The sequence below is a fragment of the Lepidochelys olivacea genome (assembly GCF_965140295.1).
Source record: "Lepidochelys olivacea isolate rLepOli2 genome assembly, chromosome: 2".
NCBI lineage: Eukaryota > Metazoa > Chordata > Testudines > Cheloniidae > Lepidochelys > Lepidochelys olivacea.
In genome coordinates, this window is record NC_140412.1 from 206990733 (window position 1) to 207016940 (window position 26208).

At 41.1% G+C, this 26208-nt stretch overlaps 1 protein-coding gene across 1 annotated transcript in view; it reads right to left on the bottom strand.

Annotated features, from left to right (window-relative positions):
• CREB5 (cAMP responsive element binding protein 5) overlaps window positions 1-26208 on the bottom strand; it is a gene marked incomplete at its 5' end in the record, with an annotated part of 353505 nt that overhangs the window by 271681 nt on the left and 55616 nt on the right. Inside the window, 3 exons of the mRNA XM_084620345.1 lie at window positions 13372-13493; window positions 22783-22876; window positions 25884-25955. Of these exons, the coding sequence (XP_084476471.1) occupies window positions 13372-13493; window positions 22783-22876; window positions 25884-25937 (270 nt within the window). The remainder of the gene's footprint in view (window positions 1-13371; window positions 13494-22782; window positions 22877-25883; window positions 25956-26208) is intronic.

Consider the following 26208-nt stretch of genomic DNA (forward strand, 5'->3'; position numbering starts at 1 on the left):
ATTATTAGCATTTGAATTTTGGCAAGATAATTAAAAGTCTAGGGGGGGATAATCAGGAAATAATAGAAAAGATCTGCAAGCGAATGCACCAATTAGCAATAAATAAGGCTTGGCACTGACTAACTGAACCAATGTGGATCTCATTAGAGAGCCATGGAACCTGTTCTTGCAGCAGACCTCTTCAAGCACAGGAAAGGTGAGGTAACTGAAATGTCAGTGTGCCCACCCCCACTCCTACAGCTCTCTTGCTACAGTATTGTAACCACCTGGGCCAAAATGACTACCTTATGCTGAGTGAAGGCCATTCCACTGTTCTCCAAAACTTTGATATGTTTCCTGTTCTCAGCTTTTTTTATGCTGGCTTTAGAATTCCATCTAAACAAAGATGACCAGAAACACACAGCTTGCTCACGCTGGATTTTTCCCCCCATTTCCTTTCACCTCATTTTATTAATGGTACCACTTAAACAGATAAAGAGTTCACACGCACGGCAGGAGTGGGGGTGAAGGGAGGGGAAGAGAGGGAAAAACCTTGTCTTATTAGACTAGCAACAGACATATCATATTAATGCAAAGAATCAGCATATGGTTCTAATAGGCTTTCTTAAAATGATTTATCAGCTGTGATTAAGCCCTCAACCACCATGTCTATCTTCATAAATAAAGTAAAAGTGCACCTTGCTCTAAAACGTATCAGCAGTGTCTTATTACCCAACCATGTATGCTGCACTCCACTTACAGTCTGGTTCTGGGGAGTGAAGAGTTTGTGTTTAATAGCAGTGTACACTATAAGGAGATTGCCAAGATTTAGGAGCCTTAGCTAAGAGATAGTCTTACTAGAAAGCCATTACAGTGAAGGTTTATCTCCAGTATGTGCCAGAAGTCCAGGCTGCTGAAATATGAACAGGTAATTACAAAGCTATGCTTTAAAAAAAAAAAAAAAAAAAGCAGAGAAAGCCTGGTGGAATGGCTTCATTAACATGCCACACGGTCATGAAAAAACCTTGGAATGAAATCAGCAGGCTCACTTTTTGTAACGAACAAATGAAAAAAAAGGACATTCAAAGAGGATGACTCAATCTCATCACTGGCACAGAGGGATAATGAAAGGGAATGAGAAGGTCAATCTGGCTATCTTACTCAAAGCACTGGGACTGTGGTTAAAGAAAGGTTTTGGCTCAATCAAAAAATGTATCACCTCTGCCCCCAAACTGCCTCTCTGCACGCGGTGGGCAGGAACTGCACGAGAAGCATAAGATCTCCTTTCAGAGCGTGGAGCCTAAATCCACAAATCTGTTCAAACAGAACCCATTGCTACAAAGAAAAATTAGTATCCAGCCTGTCAGCAGGAGGTAAAATGCCACCCTGGTGTGAGTGAAATACTGTGAATACTTCTGCAAGCCTGTGTCATGAATTGTATTGTCTTCATGGCTTTCCTGTGCAGTTGAACAGAAAAGCAACCATTTGTAACATAGTAGAGTGTGCTAAATACCTGCCAGGGCAACAAATACATCCATTAAACAGGGATCACCTATCCAAAGGGCAGAAATGCCAACAGCAGAATTCTTATACAAATCCAGCACGGCAAACATAGGCTGAGAAAAAAAAAGGATTAAAATTCAGTGAGATCACCCATCAAGGAGAGAGAGTGGAGATGTATGTCGTCTAAACACACATAATGTTTAATACATATATGTTTGTGGAGGGCACTGGATTAGGACTCAGGACCTCTGGAGTCAATTCCAGGCTTTAAGGCAGACTTCCTGTGTGATTTTAGACAAAAATCACTTAATTTCTCTGGGACAGATTTTCAAAGCTATTTAGGCACCTAAAGATGCCAATAGATGCCTCGTGGGATTTTCAGAAGTGCCTAAACTGGTTAAGTACCTAGCTTGCACTGATTTCTTACTCTGTGCCCTGGATTTCAACAGGAATTGGGCATTAACTTGCTTGGGTGCTTTTGACTTGGGCGCAGACAGGACACGGCTGCATCTTTAGGTACCTAAATGCTTTTGAAAACCTGGCCCTCTCTGTGCTTTAGTTCTTCATCTGGTAAGACTAGGACAATAACACTTCCTACCAAGTCACAGGGATGTTGTGAGAATACGTTCATTCTTAAATATGAGGTGTTCAGATAGAGTGATGGTGGGCACCCGAGTAACTAGGCGCTTTATCTTAAGTAATGAATTCACGTGATGGGGCATGAAAAGTCCTTGGAAAACTATCAGACTCAAGAAGCCTGACAAATGAACAGCTTTACCACTGAAAGGGTTTCTTTTAAATACAGGCATATAAATTCTCGAGCAAAAAACCCTCAAACCTAGCTGATTTATCCCTTGGACAATAGCTCCGATGACCAATATATTGACAGCTCTGTTTGCACAATGGGGCCCTGGCATCAGAATGGGAACAACCCATAAGGTACTTCTGCATAGCAGTCAAGAGTTTTCTAGCGGTGAGCTTAGGGTTTGTTTGTACTACTAAGCAAAAGGAGTCAGACTGGGTTGGAATACTTCACTCTGAAGTGTTTACCATCAGTATTCCACACTTCTCTGTCCTGCTCCATTTCAGCTGCCATGCTGTGGCTTCAGGACATTCACAACAGAAGTAGGGTGCTAATGGGAATGGTGTTGAGATGGGGTAAATGCTCAAAGGGATCATCACACTAGAAAGGTTCCAGACTGCCACATTTTGGAGCATTGCAGATGCAAACAGTGTTCACACTGTCTCCTAAAAAGCCAAAGTTAAAGAAGAGTGAATCTGGAACGTCTTGCCCAATGGCCCCAGAAGACAGCTTTAACCTTGTACCTATACATTTTCTAGACTATTGCTAAGCATTGCTCTTAAATCATTTAGGGGGAGCACGCTTCTTGGTAGGTGGCTATTTCTCCTAAATGCCCTGTGCTAAATCTGTAGTCAAACAAGCCAACCATCTTAACACATGTTCCATGCCTGCTGTTTTCTCGTTCACTTAGGCCAGGTCTACACTACCCTTACTGAGGCATAATTACCTCGCTCAGGGGTGTGAATAAGCCATCCCCCTGAGTGACGCAAGTTACACCAACCTAAGTCCTAGTGTGGACAGCACTATGTCGACGGGAGAGCTTCTACAGCCAACATAGATAGTGCCTCTCGTGGAGGCGGATTTATTATGCCAATGGGAGAGTGCTCTCCTGTCAGCATAGACAGTCTGCACTAGACACACTACAGTGGCACAGTGGATGAGCCCTTAGGACTTCAGCAATTCCTTGCTGAAACTATAACAGCTTTCCTCATCCAATCTCCCAAGCAGTCATGCTTCACTAGTGCAACGATCCGCTTCAGGATCTTCATACAAACAAACACTGTTGCGTTTTGCATCAAATCAAGATTATGGTATGTGACTAGGACTAACTACAAACTAATATACCTACCCAAAATGAACCATGATGAAGGCTTTAAAAAATTACTTTTTGACAAACAGTATTATCAGTTTGCTCTTTCCTAACCAGGTCGGTACCATTTATCTTAGATATTTCTAAGGTGTCTGTGTCTAAGCACCATCCCTTTTACAATTGAATCTTGTTAACATATACTTGCTTAGGTGAAAATTTATAGTGTATAAACCGCTTTACCAACACTGTTGCACGTTCTAATACAGTATACACAGTGGTGGAATAGCCACTGGGCTGATGGGGCCTGTGCCCAGGGTCCTCAGCCAACTGGGGGCCTCCCAGAAAAATGGACGCCCCCGTGTCCTGACCCCACTCCCCAGCAGGAGCACCAGGCAGGGGGGGAAGACTCCATGCCCCAACCCCGCTCCCTGGCAGGAGCACCAGCTGGGTGGGAGAAGACCCCAAGCCCCAACCCCGCTCCCCAGCAGGAGCGCCGGGGGGGTGGGGGAGGGACTTCAGGTGGAAGGGGTGAAGGGTCCTCCACTTGCCCTGGCCAAGGACCCCACAAACCCCTAATCCGCCTGAATATACAGCTGTAAGATCTAAACATCTATACAAAGCAACAAGATGTATCTAGGGTTACCATATTTGAACATCCAAAAAAGAGGACACTCCATGGGGGGGGAAGGGGGATTTCCTCTGCTCCCCCACCCCCGGTCCCACCTCAACTCCACCCCTTCCCTGCCCCTTCCCCACCCCCATTCCAACCCCTTCCCCAAATCCCCGCCCTCGCCTCGCCTCCTCCCCTGAGCATGCCGCGTTCCCACTCCTCCCCCCTCCCTCCCAGCCGTGCAAAACAGCTGTTTCACAGCGCAAGTGCTGGGAGCTAGGGGGAAAAAGTGGTCACTCTCTCGAGTGATCAACATTCACCCTCTTTCTTGAATGATCAACTCTTCTTTAGGGAAAAATAATAATGGCAAAATCCCAGATGTTTTTAGATATTTAAAAATTCCTCCCGGATGGCGATTTAAGAACCAAAAAGCCGGACATGTCCGGGAAAATACAGATTTATCTACACCTTCAGAATGAGCCCTTCACTGTAGTATCTAGGCCCCAGGCACAAAATTAGCAGTTGAATGTAGTTCTTGCCTGCCAAAAGACACCGACTAGCCCCCATTGCTGGTTTCAGCCGCTAATTTCTAAAGGATTCACTGGAGATGGTTCCACACTTTGTGTCTGTTCCTGTTGCCATTAAAGTCAGTGGAGGATCCTATACTTTTTTGCGTCTGAGTTTTAAATGTGTGTGGCAAAAGGAATGTCCTTTTAAATCCAATATTTTTCCTTCAGAATTGTGGCACTGCCATCTGTCTGTTAGTTTCTTGACAGAACAGCTGAGGTCTCTTTTCTTTAAAAAAATAAACAAATAAAAACAAACCAAAACCCCATTTATTCAGGCAAGATCTGTTTTCCTGTTTATCTTCTGAAATATATACAAACCTCTTGGCCAGGATTATATTAGGTGAACCTGGGACGGGGGCAGAGGTGCAGCTAAACTTTCTCTCCTTTCCAAAATATGCCTACCCAACATGCTGTCAGGTTCCACATTCTTCACTGCAACTGGTGCCAGACTTTCCTGTCCTCCCAACCCCCTTGCTGTGATGTATGCTATTGGTAAGAGTTCAGAGAATATCTGATACTGTATTTTCTGGTGATCACAGAATCATAAGGCCAAATTTACTGTTGATGGGTAAGATGGCATCAGAAAGACACAGCCTCCTTTAGATCTACTGACACTCCACCGATATGTAAGAATCTCAGCTGGTGTAATGAATATGCTGGGGGAGCTGGAAGAAGGGGCAAGCCCTGGTTACGCCTTTCAAATGCATGCTAGATTGTTATGTCCTCTCTTAGTTGGCATGTAGCCAAACTATACATATTTCATTTTTTTAAATCCTTCCTTACAGTTCAATCATTCCATCACCAAAAACCCATTATTATTTTTTATTTTTTTGGTTTCTTTTTACTGGACTCCATCCAAGTTGTCAAAACCTTTCTAGTAATGAGGTACCTAGAAAAGAACACAATAATCCTGGCTAATGCAACAGAAGAAGGGAATATTAACTTTCTGCTTTCTGAGTCGATGAGGTAACAAATGAGGTTACATCAGAACCATCTCCCACCCCACCAGCATGGATTGCACACGTTCCTGGAACACAGAGGGTATGTCTGTCTACCAAGCAAAGAAAAACCCGTGACTCGGGCTTGCAGGGCATGGGCTGTAGGGCTGTTTCATTGCTATGTAGACTTCCTGCAGGGTCCTATAGCCCAGGCTTCAGCCCAAGTCCAGACATCTACACAGTAATGAAACAGCCCTGCAGCCCACGCCCCACAAGCCTGAGTCAACATGCACGGGCCAGCCTTGGGTATCTGGTTCCTGTGTAGACACACCTAGAGATACTGGATGGAAAATTTCAAAATTACACTGAGTTCTCAGCTACAACATGCTTCCCAGTTCTAGTATGCATTAAACAGAACATGGTTTAAACCTGTACAGAACGCAGTTGAGTTTTAATGGGCTAACTTCATTTAATTGGTAGGAGATGGATATCGGCTCTTCCCATCTTTGACGCTGCTCTTTCAGACCCATGCTCATGAGCAGATTTGCCAACAAGCCCAATCCAGTAGCAGCAAAGGTCATATGGCTGCAAATATAACCCATGACAAATGCTTTGGATACTTAATGCTCAGATCAGTGTAAATCTAAAAGCTCATGCTTGCAGGCTGGGACAACAATCTGATCTGTCAACACTGCCTACCTTGTTGGTTTGGGTTGCAGACTCTGAGGCAGAGTCTAGTGTCCAAGATACATAGATGGCTCCCTGGCCTGGGCACCACTGGGTTTTTAGTTTTTCCTTTTCCAGCTTCCAGAAGTTAATTTGTTTTTGTTTTTGTTTTTTAATTTTGTTAGTAAATTTAGTGGTCAGGATGTTTGAATCAGGAATAGTGCAGCCAGATGCTGTGAAAGCTTCTTCCACATGGCTCTGCCAATACACTTAATCCTGACCTGCAGCATCCCTTGTCTTCCAGGCCTTAGCCTCTCTTGAGCAGGAATTTCCAATTACATTAGATTATGCCAAATTACACAGGCGGTTTGACAACAAGCACATACGGAGAGTAGAAAGAAACCACCAAGCTCACTTCCACTTGTTACTTTCTTTTTGTCATTCAAATTCAGGTCTTGGAGGTCAATTATTACTACTTGTACTACACCAGTGCCTAGTGGCTTCAACTAAAATTGGGGGCCCACTACACTAGCACTATCAAAAACACATAGCAAAAGAGTGCCTACCCCAAAGAGCTTACAGTTCAAATAGAGGGAGAAAGGAAAGGTTATTATTCCCATTTCATAGATGGGGAATTGAAGCAGAGAGAGACTGACTTGGCCAAAGTCACACAGGGAGTATTTGGCAGAGCTGAGAAAAGAACAAACGATGACCTCCTGAGTCCCAGTCCAGTGCCTTCTCTACAAGACCACCTTGCCTTAAAAGAATAAGTACACTAGCTGTAGGGTACATAGACTTGGAAGGATTAGATTTTTATTGCTAAAGGTCAGTAAATGCCAACTTCACATCCCACATATAAACCAATGAAAAATATTTCCATCAATAATAATTGAAATTTACAGATCGGCAAAGTAAGAAAAATGCTGCTTGAGAACTTATTTGAGTTTGATTTAAGAATATTTATTTTATATGTTTTGACATCTGATGTTGACAATTTGTGGTTTAATTGTTATAAAGCTTTTATTTTTTGAACCTCAACATCTACTGTCATTCAGTAATTATTGTCTGACCCTTCTGATTGTCTGACCTCCCATAATTTCCCTCAATTGTGAAAATTTAAAATGATAAAAATCAAAAACAATGCTTAAAAATAAAAAAACATTATCCATCAAAATTATTTTAAAAAAAAATCAAATTCTGCCAAGCCTAAGGATACAGCATGCAGCTTTTCACAACTAATTCACCACATAACCAATTTAATCAAAACAGAAATTCTCATGGAATCTGAAGGTTGAAGGCAATCTGAGTGAAAGTGATCATGAAATGATTTCACGATTCTAAGGAAAGGAAGGAGGTAGAGCAGCAAAATAAGGACAATGGACTTCAAAAAAAGCAACAAACTCAGACAACTGGTAGGTAAGGTCCCATGGGAAGAAAATCTAAGGGAAAAAGGAGAGCTGGCAGTTCCTCGAAGAGCCAATATTAAAAGGCACAACAGCAAACTATCCTGACATGAAGGAAAGATGGGAAATATAGTAAGCTCTTTAATGACCAGAAAATCGAAAAGGAATCCTACAAAACATGGAAACATGGACAAAATCTAAGGAGGTTCAAAAGAATAGCACAAGTAGGTAGGGACACAATGAGAAAGGCTAAGGCACAAAATGAGTTACATCTCGCAAAGGACATAAGAGGCAATAAGAAGAGATTCTATAAATACATTAGGAGTAAGAGAAAGATGAAGAAAAGTGTAGATCTTCCCTTTAGCGGGGAAGGAAAGCTACTAATGGATGACATGAAGAAAGCAGAGGTGTTTAATGCATATTTTGCTTCAGTCTTCACTAAAACGGAAAATTGCAACCAGATCCTCAACAAAATTAATAGTAATAACAAGGGGAAAGAAATGCAAAATAGGGAAAGCACAGGTTAAAGAATATTTAGATAAGTTACATGTATTCAAATCAGTAGAGCCTGATGAAAGTCATGCTAGGATATGTAAGGAACTAGCTGAAGCAATGATCTTTGAGAACTCATGGAGGACGGTTAATGTACCAGAGGACTCGAGAAGGGCAAAGATAGTATCTATCTTTTTAAAAGGGAACAAAGAGGACTCAGGGAACTGTAGACCAGTCAGCCTAACTTCCATACCTGAAAAGATACTGGAACAAATTATTGAACAATCAGTTTGTAAGCATCCAGAGGATAACAGGGTTATAAGGAATAGCCAATATGGATTTGTCAAAAACAAGTCGTGCCAAACCAGTCTACTTTCCTTCTTTAACAGAGTTATTGGCCTCCTGGATGGGGGGAAGGGTAGAGTTGTCAACATGATATATCTTGATTTTAGTAAGGCTTTTGACACAGTCCCAAATGACATTCTCATAAGCAAATTAGGGAAATGTGGTCTAGAGATGAAATTATTATAAGGTGGGTGAAAGACTGGTTGAAAGACTGTACTCAAAGAGTAGTTACCAATGGTTTGCCGTCAGACTGGAAGGGGAGGAGGATATATCTAGTGAGGTCCCACAAAGATCTGTCCTGGTCTGGTACTAGTCAATATTTTCGTTAATGATTTGAGTAATGGAGTGGAAAGTATCCGTATAATATTTGCGGATTACCTCAAGCTGGGAGGAGCTGCTAGCATTTTGGAGGATGGAATTAGAATTCAAAAACAAACGTGTCAAATTGGAGAATTGGTCTGAAATCAAAAACACTAAATTCAATAAAGACAAGTGCAAAATACTTCACTTGGGAAGGAAAAATCAAATGCACAACCACAAAATGGGGGAATATCTGGGTAGGCAGTAGTTCTGCTGAAAAGGATCTGGGGGTTATAGTGGAGCACCAATTGAATATGAGTCAAGAATGTGATGCAGTTGCAAAAAAGGCTAATATCATTCTTGGGTGTATTAACAGGAGTGTCATAAGTAAGGCACAAGAGGTAATTCTCCCACTCTACTTGGCACTAGTGAGGCTGCAGCTGGAATACTGCATCCAGTTCTTCACACCACCCTCTGCGAAGGATGTGAGAACAGCAAAAATGATAAAAGCTATAGAGAATCTGACCTACGAGGAAAGTTTAAAGTTTAGTCTTGAGAAAAGAAGACGGGGGCGGGGGGGGAGAGGTGTGCCAGGGGGAGAGGCCTGATAACAGTCTTCAGATATGTAAGGGCTGTTATAAAGAGGAGGTTGATCAATTGTTCTACATGTGCACAGAAGGTAGGATAAGTAGTAAGGGGCTTAATCTGCAGCAAGGTTAGATATTAGGAAAATCTTTCTAACTATAAAGATAAGTCAGCCCTGGAATAGGCTTCCGAGGGAGGTTGTGGAATCCTTGTCATTGAACATACAGCAGTCCTCGGATTTACGACACAATTGGTTCCTTACAACTGCATCATAAGTCGTAATGTCGGAAGTTGGAACCGCAATCTACTCTATTGCAGGACCAAGCGTCGTAAACTTGAAACCTATAGTTGTAAGTCAAATCAGGGTGTCAATGTAGAAGCGTCGTAAGTGCCATTTGTCGTAACTCAAACGTCGTAAAGTCGAGGACTGCCTGTATTTAACAACAGATTAGACGAACACCTGTCAGGAATGGCTTAGGTGTAATGCCTCAGCAGAGCAGGCTGGACTAGATGACTTCTCAAAGTCCCTTTCAGCCCTACGTTTCTATGACTCTGTGGATTGCACATGGTCTCATGTTTTAAAAAGAAAATAATTTACTGGACTGTAGCCTTGAAGTTTTCCAATAAGGAAACTTGCAAGTTAAAAAAAAATTGTTTTCTTTCTCATAGAATCTCTGTGTCATGCTGTTTTCTCTTTAGCCACAGTGAAATAAACTAAAATAAACACACATTTTTTTCATAGTCTGATGTAAAAGACTCTCCTAATCAAAAATATTTTGGAAGCCTTTTCTCAGTAATGCGTAACATCTCTGTGCTGCTCACATTACACCTACTTACCATCACTGCAGAAGGCGGCAGAAAGCTACATTTGCACTTCGGAGTGGGACTATTAAGAGCACTTCATGTGTATTACATGTGAAGGAGTCACGTTCCTTTCTATCCTTTGTCTATTGCATTTGCGTATGGCCCTACTGGGGCCAGCTTCAGATTAATATCTTACAGGCAGTTGGTAATGTAGGAACGAATGTGTAGCAGGCTAATTGGAAACACAGAACAAATGTTACACGTTAACTTGCCTCTGTGACTTTTGCTTTTCTTTTGAAAAACACACATTTTGCTCCCTGGAGATGGCTCATGGCAGCTCCACTGGCTGACAGAAGGAGGGCAGAATAAGACCTCCAGAGGACCTCAAACAACCGGCAATTATCAAGTAACATGATGCCCTAGTCTAGGTTTTAATCAGATTGTGCAACTACCCCAGTTAGCTGAAACTGACCCTGCAACATCATACTGTATCATTTGTGGTTAACTTCACAGGGCTCAAGATCATGAGATTGCTGCTCGTCTCTTATTCCTGCAAGATAAATACCACACTGTAGGTGCTGCACTGGAATCTTCTTCAGCACTGATAATCTGTGTAGAAATATTAATACACAAAAATGTCCTTATTTGCCATTTCTGCCAACTTTCTGCATGCTAGCACTAATCAGTCTAAGATTAGACACACTTACTCTCTTTATATGGCTGTTTCATAAGTGATCCTATATGGGAGTCTAGAATGGCTGAACTAGCTGGAATATTTTCCCATTCCCTAACCAGAACCCAGACACTTTCATGTTTGGAGCATGCCCCTTCCTGCTCTCAGCATAGCTAGGGTTCCCTTCCTCCCTCTCCAATATCTAATCCCAGCCTCTTTTCCCTACTCCAAACCATTCTCAAATAACCCCCTGAAATCCCTTCCCGTGACCTTGAACACATCTCATCTTCCTCTTCACAGCCCAGCAATAGGCCGCGGTCCCCTTCAAAGAACCCCCATAGCTCTCGTCCTCTACAAGTTTTTCTATAGTACCTCAGAGATACTTCTGCAAGGCTTTGAATGCTGCTTGCTTAAGATTTCATGAGCTTGAAGGTGCACTTCGGCATGCACAGTCCCCAAGTCTGTGCAGTCTGAATTCAGCAGCAGCCAAGGCCCAGCACGATCGACACCACACGGTGGTTAATGTGGACCAAACCTGAATTGGGAGCACTCACTACCCTACCCAAAGAGGCAGGGGCACTAGGGGGAACTGTTGCTTACCCAAGCCAAGGGTTAGGGGGTATGGGTGAGCCTCCTGCTGGTTTTAGCAGTGAAGAGGGAGCTGTTTCCCTTCCTCCTCCCTTATTTTAGCCTCAAGTGTTATTTAAGACCTAAATTAGACTAACAGATACAGATCATCATCTCTGTAACAAGAAGCTGGGCCCTGTAATAAGAAGTTCAATAATAGGGGATCCTATTTGCCAAGTGATAGATAGAAGTAGTGAGGATTGCTGAGAGGTAATTAGGGCCCAAAGGAAAATTAAGGAGAGGTATTTCTGAGAGTTGCAAAAAGGTAGGAGGGAAGCTGTGGATCGACTGGGTGATCCCACAGGAGGAGGAGGAGGAGGAGGATGGAAGCCTCCCTTTGTTTAAATATGTTTCAGTTCACGGAAGCAAACAAAAGGTTGGGTGGTTATTTGTAAGTTTTAGCAACTCATTATAATCACCTTTAAATTATAACCACGCTTCATGATAGCCCAAATGCGAAGATGTTAGGTCAGGTTGAGTTAGCATACTTAGTCCACTGCAAAGTGACATAGATGCTCCTAACTTTATGGATACCAGGTCCATATTTGGAAATGTGATACATGATCTAATGAACTGCAGTTTCTCTCTACCTGTATCCTATAACAGCGTTTATCGAACTGGGGTCCGCGGACCCCTGGGGGTCCCTGAGGGTACTCCAGGGTGTCCAGAGGCCCCACTGATCAACCCCTTCCCTCCTGCCCTATCTCCCAGAGGCTACTGAAGCCAAACAAGGAGATTTTAGGTGCTAAAAGTTCGGCGGTGCAGTGGGGCTAAGGCAGGTCTACACATAAATCTTGGCAGCCCAGGGCTTGGACCAAGGGTCCCAGGACCCCGCAGCTAACACTGGCCGGGAATTGCGGCCAATGGGAGTTGTGGGGATGGTGCCTATGGGTAGTGTTAGCGCACAGAGACCCCCTGGCCTCCCTGCCTCGGAGCCACTGCCAGAGAGATATGCTGGTTGCTTTTGGGAGCCGCTGGCCGGAGCCCAGCCAGAGCCTGCACCCCTCACCTCCTCCTGCACCCAAACTCCCTCCCAGAGCCTGTACCCCAACCCCCTCCCATACCCGAACTCCCTCCCAGAACGAGATTTCACCCCCCTCCAGCACCCAAACTCCCTCCTAGAGCCCACATCCCTCACCCCTGCCTGCAGTCAAACTCCCTCTCAGAGCCCACACCCTGCACCCAGCCCAGAGCCCACATCAAAACTTCCTCCCAGAACGTGCACCCCTTACCCCCTCCTGCACCCAAACTCCCTCCCAGAGCCCGCACCGTGCATCCCAACCCCCTACCCCAGCCTGGTGAAAGTAAGTGAGGGTTGGGGGGAGTGAGCGAAGGAGGGAGCAGGGATGGAGTGAGCAGGGGGTGGGAAGAGGTGAGGCAAGGGTGGATCCTAGGGCTGAGCTGGGGGTCCCCAAAAATTTTTAAATCAAAATGGGGGTCCTTGGGTTGCTAAAGTTTGAGAATTATTGCCCTATTAGTAAGATTTTTCCCCCTTAAGTTTGAATATTTTACTGAAAATACAATCTATATCAGATAAAATTAGCAGTGATGAAAACTAAATCTAGAGGTAACATGGGGGGATACTTAACAAGAGCTGAAATCAGATCAGAGATGTTTCTATGCTGATTCCATTCTTCTACTTCCTCCCCACATCCCCCAAAAACATCTTTTAGCAAGTGAAAGGAATCAAGTGTGAAATCCTATTTGTCAGAACATTCGATTTTACCAAGTCTCTCCCTCAAGAGGCAAGTGGTTTGCATAGGTTTACTTAAGTATGGTTAAAACACTTAGGGAAATTTAAGCTTGGTTATACATTTTTATCAATGATTACAATGGTTAGAAAAACATGTCACAATCTATAGTGCCACCTAGTTTCCAACCAAAAAAGGGTCTACCAGGTAATGGAGGTCTACCTGCTTTCACACAACATCCATAAACACTTAGGGGGTTGGAAGAGGGAAAGAGTCCATTGCACTAAAACATACCCTTTTATTGTTCTCTTCTTCTTGTGCCTTTCTAAACTCGTGTTCTAAGGAACAGTCAATATCATTGAAGAGGCCCACTTCCTCACAGTTCTTCAGGAATCGGGTTGGTGTAGGAGTCTGGTCTGAGAACAGATATCAAAAGGATCTACAATGGATGTTTTGCAGTAAAACAAGGATAAGTAGAATACACGTTTTGAGAGAACATCTCTTTCCCAGCAGATGCACAAATATCTACCTGCTCCTTTCCCTCCCCCAGCAATCTCCCAGAATTAAAAACAAAATAAAGCCACTGAGTTTTGACATGGTATGTGAGGTGCAGGGCTAGAGTTTGGCCAAGAGTGTTTTACAAAGCGTGCAGCACTTTATTTGTAGCAGCTGTCAGTCAGCTAGATTTAAGAAATATTTTAAGGGCCAGATTCCCTGTCAGTATAGATGGACAAATGTGTACCCCTAATTTGCACAAATCACCACTGAATTTGTGCATAAAGCTCCAATAACAGTGTGCAAAGAGTTCATTAGACGTGCGTCCATGCAGACTCAATGTGTGTGTTTCGCTGCAGGGAGTGAGTGCACAGATTAGCTATGCAATTCTGTGCCTGAACTATCTGAAAATTGGCTCAAGCATGAATATTTTTGTCCTGTGGAACACACAGTAAAGTTGCAGTAACGCAGAGAAGTACTATTGAGTAAGTTGATTCCAGATTTATTTTTTTGAGGGAGAGGTTGAAATCATACCAGAAACATTATGAAAAGATTTTTGAGACATTGACCACACCAAGAAAACATGGAGAAAGTGTCAACATTTCTTGTTATTCATTTAAAATGCTGAAAGATTTATGATCAAATTCATTTAAATATTCCCAACTCCTGAAGCCGTTCTCCCCCATCTCTTGCCAGAATAATTAAGAGAGGGACTGGTTTCTCTTTAATATTATACCCAGAAGGGGCTCAAGAAAGTAAGCAGAATGGAAAAAGCCTTCAGGCTTCTTTTCAAGATCCTGAGCTTTTTTTTTTTTTTTGATAAGCAACTGTAAAGCGTCCTGGAAGCTTCACCTCCAGTGACAGCACTGACCACAGGTTTCTGATTCCTCTAGAGCATCGGTCTCCCCTTCTTTGTGTCTCTAGTAGTTTACACACCTCTCTCCTTCCATGCAAGTACATATACCGATAAAAAAATGCAACTCTCACTAAACATTAAAAAACAGTAATACATTGATTCAAACAGAGCCATTTAAGTACACAGGCAATACCATACCGTACCATCCTTACTTCTGCACTGCTGCTGGCGGCAGTGCTGCCTTCAGGGCTGGGCCCCCGGCCACCAGCCGCCACTCTTCACTCTGCCTTCAGAGCCGGGTGGCTGGAAAGTGGGGCTGCTGGCCGGGCACCCAACTCTGAAGTCAGCACTGTTGCCAGCAGCTTCTCACCCCGCTCTCCAAGATTAGATTCCTCAGTTTTCAGAGTAGCAGCCATGTTAGTCTGTATTCGCAAAAAGAGAAGGAGGACTTGTAGCACATTAGAGACTAACCAATTTATTTGAGCATGAGCTTTCGTGAGCTACAGCTCACTTCACCGGATGCAGCAATGAAGTGAGCTGTAGCTCATGAAAGCTTATGCTCAAATAAATTTGTTAGTCTCTAAGGTGCCACAAGTACTCCTTTTCTTTATTCCTCAGTTTGAGAACCTCTGATCTAGAATAATCCTTAGCAGCAAGGGATAGTCTAGTTTGCTGAGTGCAAAACTGGGAACCAAGAACTCCCAATTCTAAGTCAGCTCTGACACAACCTCCGTCTGTGGTCTGGGGCAGATCTTTAACCTGTCTGTCTGCTTCCTCATAAGACAAATGACACTATAACTACAGTACCATATTAACAGAAAATTGGCATGGTTTATAAAATACCAGGTCTATCTACAGAAATGTCGCAAATCAGTAAATATCACTGGTACCATCCATTCCAACTCAAAAGGGGATAAACAACTAGGGGGAAATTCATATTTGTTAAATCCAAATAGCAAAAAAAAATCCCTTTTTCTCTCCCTGCATGATTCCCAATCCAGCTCAAACTACTACTTATTTCCTTTGTATTTTTTGACCCACATTCATACAGTAACCTGCTACCATACTTGGTCATTGTCAACTCCCATATTGTTTAAAATTCAGCCCATAAAGGATGAAAACAAGTGTCACTCTCACTAATCTGCCCAGCACGCAATGGGCCAAGATTCAGACCTTCATACAGTTTTAGCTTCTATGCTAAAAAAAAATCAACATACACATGAAAAAGGAAAGAAAAACAGTCTTTGTGAATGTGTGTGCATATATTAGTTTTCACTGATAGCTACTATATTATTATCTAACAACCACCAGAGTCTGCAACATGACACTCTCAAATCATCATCTTTGAAATCTTGATATAAAGAGACAGTTTAGGGTGACCATACATCCCATTTTGGCTGGGTCATTCCCTTTTATAAGCACTGTCCCGGCCACCCCAACTTTTTTGGCAAAAGTGAGCATTTCCTTTTGCCCTTGCCAACTCAATCAGTTGGCAAGAGCAAACAGGAAAAATGCCTACTTTTGCCAAAAGTGGGGTGCAGAGAAACATTCAGGGGATGTGGTGCAGAGATGCCAGCTCCACGCGGGGAGACAGGCAGGTCTTGAACGAGCTGTGACACCAGCCCCACGCAGGGATGGGGAGGCAGGGCCCATGCAAGGATGTGGGGGGGCCCTCAGACTAGCCCCATGTGGTGTCCCATTTTCCTTTGGGAAATATGGTCACTCTGAGCTGCTGACATCAATGGGAGTTGAGGACACCCAATGCTTCAGGATCAAACCAAAGTATTAGTGTAATCACACTGAACTCAGTGGAGTTACACAAGCATGAATCTGGCACTCCTCCTGGAAGCGCTCTAAAAGGCAGGAGGAGCAGGTTTTATATCCAAAGGGATGAACAATAACTCTAATTACTGAAAAAGGCAATTTACTTTGTTATGTAACACAAGCTGAGGAATGCCAAACCTTCCTCAACATTAAGGAGATATTCAATTTAGAATCTGTAGTAAATATATAAAATGTTTTCTTAGTTTATTCCAGGATATATTCATATTAGATAAAGTAGGTTTCATTACAATCAAATCAGCACCAGAAAGCAGGGTTTCAGAAATAAGTTAATCATGTTTTTTGGCAAATCTCATAAATAGCCATAATCTAGAATTAATGTGGGCTTACAGGTCGGCCTCTGTCACACAGTGACAGACTCAGGCTAATAGCAATAAATAAATACAGAAATAAAATTAAAATAAACAAACAGACAAAAAATACTAATTGCCCTCTTTTACAGAGCTACCTTTACCTGAACCTAGAAAAAGGAGGCTGAAGAGAATGGGTACAGCTAAGATCTGGGCATGTTTCATTAAGGTACATGACTGGTCAAGAAGTTAGGCATTATTTCAATCTGTTTCATTAGGCCAGGGGTTTCAGCATTGACAGCAAAGCATTTTGAAGGCACACCCAGCTGAATACAGCAAGTAGACACTGAGTAAGAGCGGCATCAAAGAATCATAGAATATCAGGGTTGGAAGGAGGTCATCTAGTCCAACCCCCTGCTCAAAGCAGAACCAACACCAACTAAATCATCCCAGCCAGGGCTTTGTCAGGCCGGGCCTTAAAAACCTCTAAGGATGGATCATCAGCATCTATTTGGAGAATAAGAGACTGAGACAAAGTATTGCATCATGTCAAAAGCATAGACGTGATCAGTAGTGATGAAGTACCAGTAATCTCAAAAAAGTGAAGGCCAGATTCTGCCATCCTTACACGGGTTGAGTGGTACATCTACTCCAATAGTAGCCCCAGGGCAATAAATGGAGAAAGGTATTACTCGGTGTGAATATGGGTGACAGGGTCTGCCCCTCTGGAAGATGTTTTGAATAATTATCCAATTATTGGGGGCAGTTCCTCAGCTAATATAAACTGTCATGAGCCCACTGGCTTCAATAGGTCTATGACAATCTATGCCAGCTGAGGACCTGCTCTTGTATGGAATTTTGTGGTCTAGAAACCAGGCTGGCAACCTCATGAGATCAAGATTTTTCACAAAGATTCATAGTCCTCCTGGGTGTCAGTTAAACCAGACATACCTCAAGAACAGACTTCCCCAGAACACTGTGGTACTTCTGTAACCAGAAGAAGCCAGCAAGGCAGAGGTCCACAGAAATTGTGCATGAGAAGGGGGTTACCTAAGAACTAGGCTGTGAAACCCTTACACTGACAAGCAGTTACTCACAAATGTAGTCCCACTGACCTCATCGCTGCTTTAGTGAATGTTCACAACCTAGGTCTTGGACTTAAAGGTAATCAAATTTAGACATAGGATGAGAAGAATACTTAGGAAGTCCTACCTGGTGTTCAAAAGTCACATAGTTACTGCCAGAAAGGCTAAGAGTGACATCAATTTTAAGTAAAATATAAACCTCAAATTTGAGGATAATACAACCAAAGGCAAGGTCCAGCTGTCTAATCGAGCAAAGATTATGAGTCAACCTATTGTACACGAGCAGACAGATTTTCAAGAGAGCTCAGTACCCACTTTTTTGGGCTGATTTTCAAGAACTCAGCTCCCATTTCAGAACCAAATTAAATAGCCAGACTTTTTAAAAAAAATTTAAAGTAGAATTCAGTACATTGAACGAGAGTTGGGTGCTGACCACTTTTAAAAATGTGGCCCTTCTTTGATTTCATAAATGGGAGCTGAATTCTTTTGAAATTCTTTTGAAAACCTTGCTACAACTGTGTGCACTTAGCACTTGAAAATTTGGATTCTCTAGACTTATTTAAAATATATGGTGTGAAGTAATAGGAAATCTGAGGTCTTAACCAAAGTAAAAAAGAAAATCTATTATGTATTCACTATGTTTTGAAACTACCAGAGCTGTGCCCCCCAAAAAAGGAGGATCAACCTGAATGGACTGCCTTTGAAAGAGCAGCCCCAGTAAGCCCAGTGCTAGGAGGAAATGCATTGTTAGCTTGCTCTACTGAGCATTTATTTGAATTGTCTACCAGAATGTGTTTTGCAACCCCAGAACTGGCTCCTAGGATTTCATCTAGCAAGACATGAATGGAAATATTACAGCATGATGCTCATTCGGAAACAAACTGCAAAACCAAATGATGACCATAAAAAAAAAGTTTTTTTACAGAACTCCAGCTTTTTAAAGTTTATATTGACCACTAAACTATTGCAAATGTTATTCATCCATAATGTAGATATTGGACAGCACAAAGCCAAAGGCTGTAACTTGATGCTTCATCTTTCTAAAAAATTGTTTAGTCTGCTGTGCATTAATAACTGGAATTTGGCTTGTTCAGCTGTGGAGCAGCACTAAAGTTATATATTTACCCATGTTTTACTTTCACAAAATGATAACAAAGTCAGAGTAATAGGACTAGTACTGAAACTTGAGGGGCTGCCCATCACACAGGCTAAAATCGTCCTAGACCTGAGAAAATTTATTCAAAACTGAATCTGCATTTTCCGACAAAAAAAAATGTCTTGTTGAAAAATTCCTGAACAGCTCATTTTTGCTGTCTTTTTTAAAATATATATATATATATATATATATTGGAGGGAGCCAATATATAAATAAAAGATTCAATATTAAAAGATTGCTCTTTTGTAAGGATTTTGTATATGTCGTATTGGGAGACAATGGAAAAGTCTAACTCCTGGCTAGCATTGAAAATACTACACCTGGCTTTGCTATAGGGCAATTGCAGCCTCAATTCTTTGAAGGGTATTGATGATAGGAACAACTTTGCCAAAAAAAAGGGAAGACAAGACAAATGTCTAAAGGGAAGGCCTGTCTCCTCCTCTCATATATCATTTCATTTTTTCTTTATGAAATCCAAGTATAAAACATCTTTAACTTTAAGGAATTTAAATTTCCCCCGGGGTTGTGCTGTGTGAAGAAACGACTGCTTCTCAGTGTCTCCCAAAGAGTGGGAAAACTATCAGCCCTTCTGAAATGAGGATTGCAAAAAGGATTTTATAAAAACCCTCTTAACTTATAGGCAGGGTGACTTGCCCACAGAAATACCCAGATGATCTCTTGGTTGGGATAACACACACATATGCATATTGCTCTCTTTGTGTGCGCACATCCCTACACTCTCCCTTTTTCACCAATACCAGGACATTTTTTAACACACAAGAGCAAGTCCCTCAAGTATGATCACATGTCCATTGGGCTCATAAAGCTCTGTACTTCCACATGTAAGGTGAGTAACCATGGGCCTTGTGCACACAGTTACTGGTCTGGATGCAAATCTAGTCCCCAGTAATCTGCCATGTATCTTCCCTCAGAGATCAGCCCAAGGAAACGAGTGGAGGAATCATGCTCTAAAGGCTCTTGAGTAGTAATAGAGCCACTCCACTCAGGCTACTCCTGATGGCTGGAGCAGAGTCTATGGCCCTAGTGTGAACCTTCTAAGTTGACTGGAGAAAGGAGGTAAAGACCAGGGAACGTGTACGTTGGAAGTTCTTCTAGCCCTTCCTCTCACTCCAGCCTTCCCCAGTTGCCATACAGGCAGCTCTCACAAAGCTGAACTCTGCATTGCACTGGGAGTGTACACACACCAGTACAGTGCACTTCAAGCAGTTCTACTGCCAAAGGACACCACCACCTGCAAAAAGAGAATTTTAAAAAACGTTTGGTTTTTTTTTGAGAAAATGCAAATTTGTTGAAACAAACTTTTCATAGGAAAGGGTCAGTTTCGACAAATTTTTCGACTCAAAAATTTTTGAAAAAAAGTCTTGAAATTGTCAATGAAAAATTCCAGTTTTCCAGTTTGCAAAGACTTTTTGTTTAGAAATTTAAGCTAATCTTAGTTTTAAAAATATAAAGTCAAAATCCAAACAAAACATTTTGAAATTATCAACACACAATGTTTCAATTGACCTGCACTGAAATTTTTTCAGAATTTTGGTTCACAAAAAAATGTTCAAGGTTTCAACTTTTCCTCACCCTTTAAGACAGGAAAGTTTTTCAAAATCTTGAAAACTTTTGTGGGATGAGAAAACAGTTTCCCACCTTGCTCTAATTCTATGGGCACAGCAAGCGGATATGCATTTTTGTATGTCCTACTTTTCAGTGTGTTGTGCATTTTTGCATGTCCTGACTTGAAATTTTTACCCTAAATGTTATTTTCCAGGGCAGGGGAAGACAACATTTAATTTTGGCGTTTGTCAACCTTGAATTGTTAAGTACCAAAGGCATGATTTTAAAAAACAAAACAAAAACAAAAAACCATATACACCCAAATGAAATGTTTGCAAGCAGTTGCTGACTATTTCTAATACAGATGGAGATGTACTGAAATATATAAGCTGAGTGGTATGAGAAAGAGAACAAATTACCTCTGACAAAGATCCTAGTTCATTTATATATGCCCCACAATGTATATGTATAATCACCATCTGCTTGGATTCTTATACTGCACCTATCAACATTGTAGCGGAGTGCTCACCATCTAGTTCATGCTCAAAGGCCCAGGTCAATGTTTGCTTTTTTTAATAGTCTTTTAATTTGGTTAAATATCTTGAAAATTATTAGTAACTCACAGGAGCATCTTGGGATAAATGCATTATTTCATTCTACCTCTTACAAATACATTTTCACCTACTCATATGGTGCACACCTGTGGCATTTTGGCAAGGCACCTGGTTACAGCACTTAGTTCACCCACTGAGAATGAGGAAGTGATGCCCTAAAAATTATGATCAATATGAATTGGCTGGCCTAAAGCTAATCTCTTAAAATTGTTTGCCCCCTCCTTTTGAAACATGCATCTTCCTGTAAGCGCAAAACCAAAGAAACATAATACTGATGACTAAAACAAGCATAACTGTAAGGAAAAACATATAGCAAGTCCTTGACCCATCTTTGCCATGTCTCCCCTAATACAGTCCAATGGACAAGCTCCAGACCACTTCATCACAGCAGTAGAAATGAGCATATGAGGACCTGTGAACACTTTTACTCCTCAGTGCAGTATGATTACAGAAGTACCTCTGCTAAATAATTTTTTATGGATTCACTGTGAAAAATCCAGTGGAGTAGACTAATAGATAAATAATTTACACTACAGAAAATATGTAAGGAGAATATGTGAAGAACTCTTTAGAGACTTGCCCCACCATTGTTTCCAAAGTCCTCTTCCACGACTAGGGATTTTTTCTGCTTGTTTGTTTTTTGAAGTTTTCTTAAGCGCACACATAACTCAGAGTTACAGTTTAAAATGGGGATTCCTGAATCCACAAAAAAAAAAAATCTGAGACTGTTGCATATCCATTCAATTGTCACATTGATGTACCTACAATGAACATATCTGGATGGAATTTATGCAGGCAACAGATGTGCTTCTGTTTTTAGCACAACTGAGTACAACTTACTCAGAAGGAGCCCACTTTAGAAAATCTGTCTCCATGAGTAGTTAATATGTCAAATAAAGTGTATAAACCCTAACTGGGCATCATCATTTAGCACATTTTATTTTTATATTTATATTTTGGAATCTTAAAATGGTAAAAAAAACAAAGTTTTTAAAGGTTCTATGGATATACTCTTAGGAATATGCTTAATGTCTTCAAAATATACCCTATAAAAATGATAAAGGGGGAAGCAAAAGGGAAGGAAGCAGAAACTACAATCAACATGCAATGCTAGCAAGCCACCAGTGTATGTATGGTCATGAACATACACACCCCTGTGTGAAAACTTCAGAACCAGCTCAAGACTACGGGAATGGGAGGATAATCCTGTACCTAGTAATGTTTTTATCCCAAGGGGCACTTTAGCTATTGTCACTGTTTTAGCTTTTTTCAACTGGCTGATTTATAGCTATTGAAGTAGGTCAGTGTCTTTAAAAGGTGACTATTATAAGTGGCATAAAACAGGTGCTGAGGTGAGCTTGTCATAAATTAAAATAGTGACTCCTGGAGGAACTTCACAGATGTACTTCAGTAACCTTTTTGTTGCAGACTTCTGTAAAGCCACTCTTAAGTGTGTATATTTCACTAGAATGTTTATAAATGGAGGCAGCACTGGAGCAGCCTTTTAGCCCATTGACCTGATATATAATATAGGCAAAACCAATGTGGCTAAGGTTCAACAAGCTCCCTCTCACGCTCCCTCTCTCTTATACCAATCCTCAAACAAGTCAAACAAATACCAGTTACCACCTTGTCCAGAGGTGTACCACATAATTTTGTTCCATCTCTACTTGTTATTTGATTGGAATACTTTTGAAATTAACCTCTTGGGGGTATTTTGGCAATAGCCTTCCAGTAGGAGTCACAATATCAACATCAAAATAAGTACCTCGCTTGTCTCTTACATTCCATGTCTTCTTACCTGATAATATGTGATCTGTTTTTATTGAAGGAAACTTCAAAGTCATTTCGTGTTTGTGCCTGTGAATCATCAGATGATCCTCTGTTGGAAAACGCTGTCAGGCAAACACAGAGAGAGGAAGAAAGAAGTATTTAGTTCTCTAATAAATTTTTGGCAATGGACAGGATTTAAAAAAAAAATTCATCCAGCCATCCAAATGACAAAGGAACAGCCAAAAACAATTCTAAAATGCAAGTAAGCATAAGTAAGAACTATCTTTGTACTCTATGTGTGAGAGCAAATTTGCTGTAGTGATCTCCTGGACAACACCCAAGTAAAAGGGTTAAAATGCAGATGACCTATCTAGTCATATACCCAAAATACACCCCAGTAGCAAAATTCAGATTGGTTACCCATGCTGCCAGCTTATCCATGCTTAAGAAAATAAAAAAAGATAATCAAAACAGCCAGCCTTCCCCTACCCAAAGGTGCCCAGGTATCGTGCATTTTTGTTTCCATAAGATTCATGTCTGCAACAGATCAACTTGGTTCTAATCAGACCTGATTTATTCCAGCCACTATACAGTGGTACTTGATTTCTACTGGGTATTTATAACCAGGAAGATATATTAAACTAATTTCCTTTTCTTTGCCCAGAGGACAAGAGGGAAGGACTATGTGTTGTAAGAAACCTTACACAATATACTAATGGGTATATTTACACTTATAATCCTGATAACAGAATTATAAATGTCAACTGTTTCTTTAAATAATAATAATAAAACAAAAAAAACTTGAGCAAACATTTAATAATTATAAAAAAAAATCTGGGTACATTGTGGTCTAAATGGTGCCTGCTAAAAAACTTATAAAAGTGAAAGAGCAAGCGGACATGACCTTACTAGGCAGAGAGCAGAAAATTGGGGCAGCCTGTGGATTAAATAATCCAAGGTCAACATGTAAGTGAAAGAATCTGGAAAAACATTTTTGCACATATTGGACAAATTTAATATTTTTGCTACTAGTTATGGTAATTCTTTGCTTTAACAGGGCTAGTCAAAGAGTAGCAAAGGTGGCTAAGATATGTCTGGATAGCTTTGTAAAGAGCAGCATTTAAAGCAGCAGGTCCCTAGAAGACAGACAGAAATTGGCAGTAGTAAAATGGAGATGATTCAGTGCCAACCCAGACTAAGTACCTCTGCTCGTGGCTATGGTATGTTATAAACAGATATCTAATCTATATATATATATATATATATATATATATATAACGGTCCAAGAAAGGGGAGGGGGGTTAAGTCCTTTTCCTCACTGTGAAATCCTGGTTCAGTGTTTACTCATCTGGAAGAAGTAAAAGCACTAAAAATTTACATTGAGAACAAATGGAATGTGGGAAAGACTCTCCACGCTAATGTTGTGAGCAGAAACACATTGTTGAAATGAATTCTCCACCATGGAATGCTATGCTTCTGTCTTCACTGTGCAAATCAGCAGGGCCTAAAGAAGGCCTGGTGAGGTTGGGGGAAGAAGCCATTGCTTTAATCCAGACTTGCGTCTTTTCTGTGAGAACAATGGTAACTCATTCTTCGAATTGATGAACTGGTTGATGGAGAAGGAAGCCCCTAAACCTCTTAACTAGTTTGCAATACTATGGTATGCAACTGATATTTTATACTAAACAGAAGATGCACTATAATTTAAAGGTGAACATAAAAGATTTTTTTCATTAAATAAACAATAAATAGACTATTTGATTTCCTTCTTCTTTCACTGTCCAGTGGCGGTGGAAGCCAAATTGACCATTGCCATAAGTGGGCTCAATTCCATTGATTTCAATGAAAGGTAAGTCCGCTAATGCTTCCTGTGAACTTGGCCCAGACACTTAAAAAGATTAAATTAAATTTTACTAAAGAGCTTGGAGATATTTTAAAACTAATCTCTTGGAGGTAGGGCTTCTAGTGAAGGCTCAGCTGCGTACACACAGACTTAGAACTACAAATGCACACACTCCTCATTTAGGGACTGATCCACAAATCAACAGAAGTCATTAATAAGACTCTTATTAACTTAAATGGTGAAATAAGTTACATGCCAACACATGAATTCAAGATTTCCACATTTCTACTGCAGCTGTGGATAAAATTACCAGCATCTAAAACTCTAATAATAACATACTCTGCACTTCTATAGCTCGCATCAGAAGAGCACAAAGGGTTTTACAAACATTAAGGACTGAAGACTCAACACCCTCAGCAAAGTAGGGCAGTATTATCCTCCTTTACAGACAGGGAAACTGAGGTAGGGGAAGTAAAATGACTTACCCAAGGTCACACAGCAGGTCTATGATAGCACCTGAAAGGAAGCCCATATCTTATTACTCCTAGTTGTGTACTCTAGTCACTAGACTAAGCTAGTATGGGGAATGCAAGGGATGGAAGTTCCTAAATTGCTTTAAGGATTAATGACGTTGTTATCAATTACCAATTGTGTTGAAGAAACACTGAATTCTAAACTCAGTTCTTAGTGGGTAAAATGCCTATCAATTCACTTATAATGAGGAAAAGATCAAACATGTAATGTTACGAGCCAGATTATGTCCTCAGATGCATAGGTAGGGCTGCCATTCAAGTCAGCTGGAATCGCATGTGTACAACATGGGTCAGAATTTGGCTATGAATTGCATTTTAAATGAAGCATATTTAATATGAAGATGTCCTATAAGATAATAAGCATTAGCCATGGAAATGGCAATAAATACACACACAAATAAAACTTACTGGTTTATACAAATGTGTAAGAAGCAAGGGCAAATATTACAAGAGCTATAACCATACTAAGCCACTACGTTCCCTTCCTGTGCTGTTTACCACTTGAACAATTAAAGGAGTGTGCAGTGTTGCTTAAAATATTTTGAGGGGCAAGAAAGGCTTGAAAAAACATTTAGCGACACACACGTGAATAGCTGTTTCTTTGCTTTCATTATTCTCTAATAATATCTTTGTGGAAAAAGAGAAGGTTTTGGAAAACATCATTATTAGGCGTGTGTTAATATATCAGGAGGCATTATACAAGTCAGAGCTAGCGCTGAGGACTCCGTTAATATTGCCGCTGACTCCACTCACCTGTGAGCAGCCTGGGGCACTGCAGACAAAAGGCCTCTCCTGCTCCAAGTTCATCTTTGATTCCTCATAAATCTACATGTTAAAAGGTGAGGGGGAAAAAAGGGAACCCATAAATATATGCACCCTAAACTTCAGGAAACATGCAAAATAGAAGCATTTTTAAAGTTAAAAAAATTAATTTCAAAACTCCCTAAATTGACAAGAAAAAATTCATCATAATTTCAGGGTCCTAACTTACTAATGTTCATCAGGCTCCCTACAGTCTAAGTTCTTATTGCTCTTTCCTGGGGATATATTTACTCTGAAGGAAGAAAAAAGCCATTAG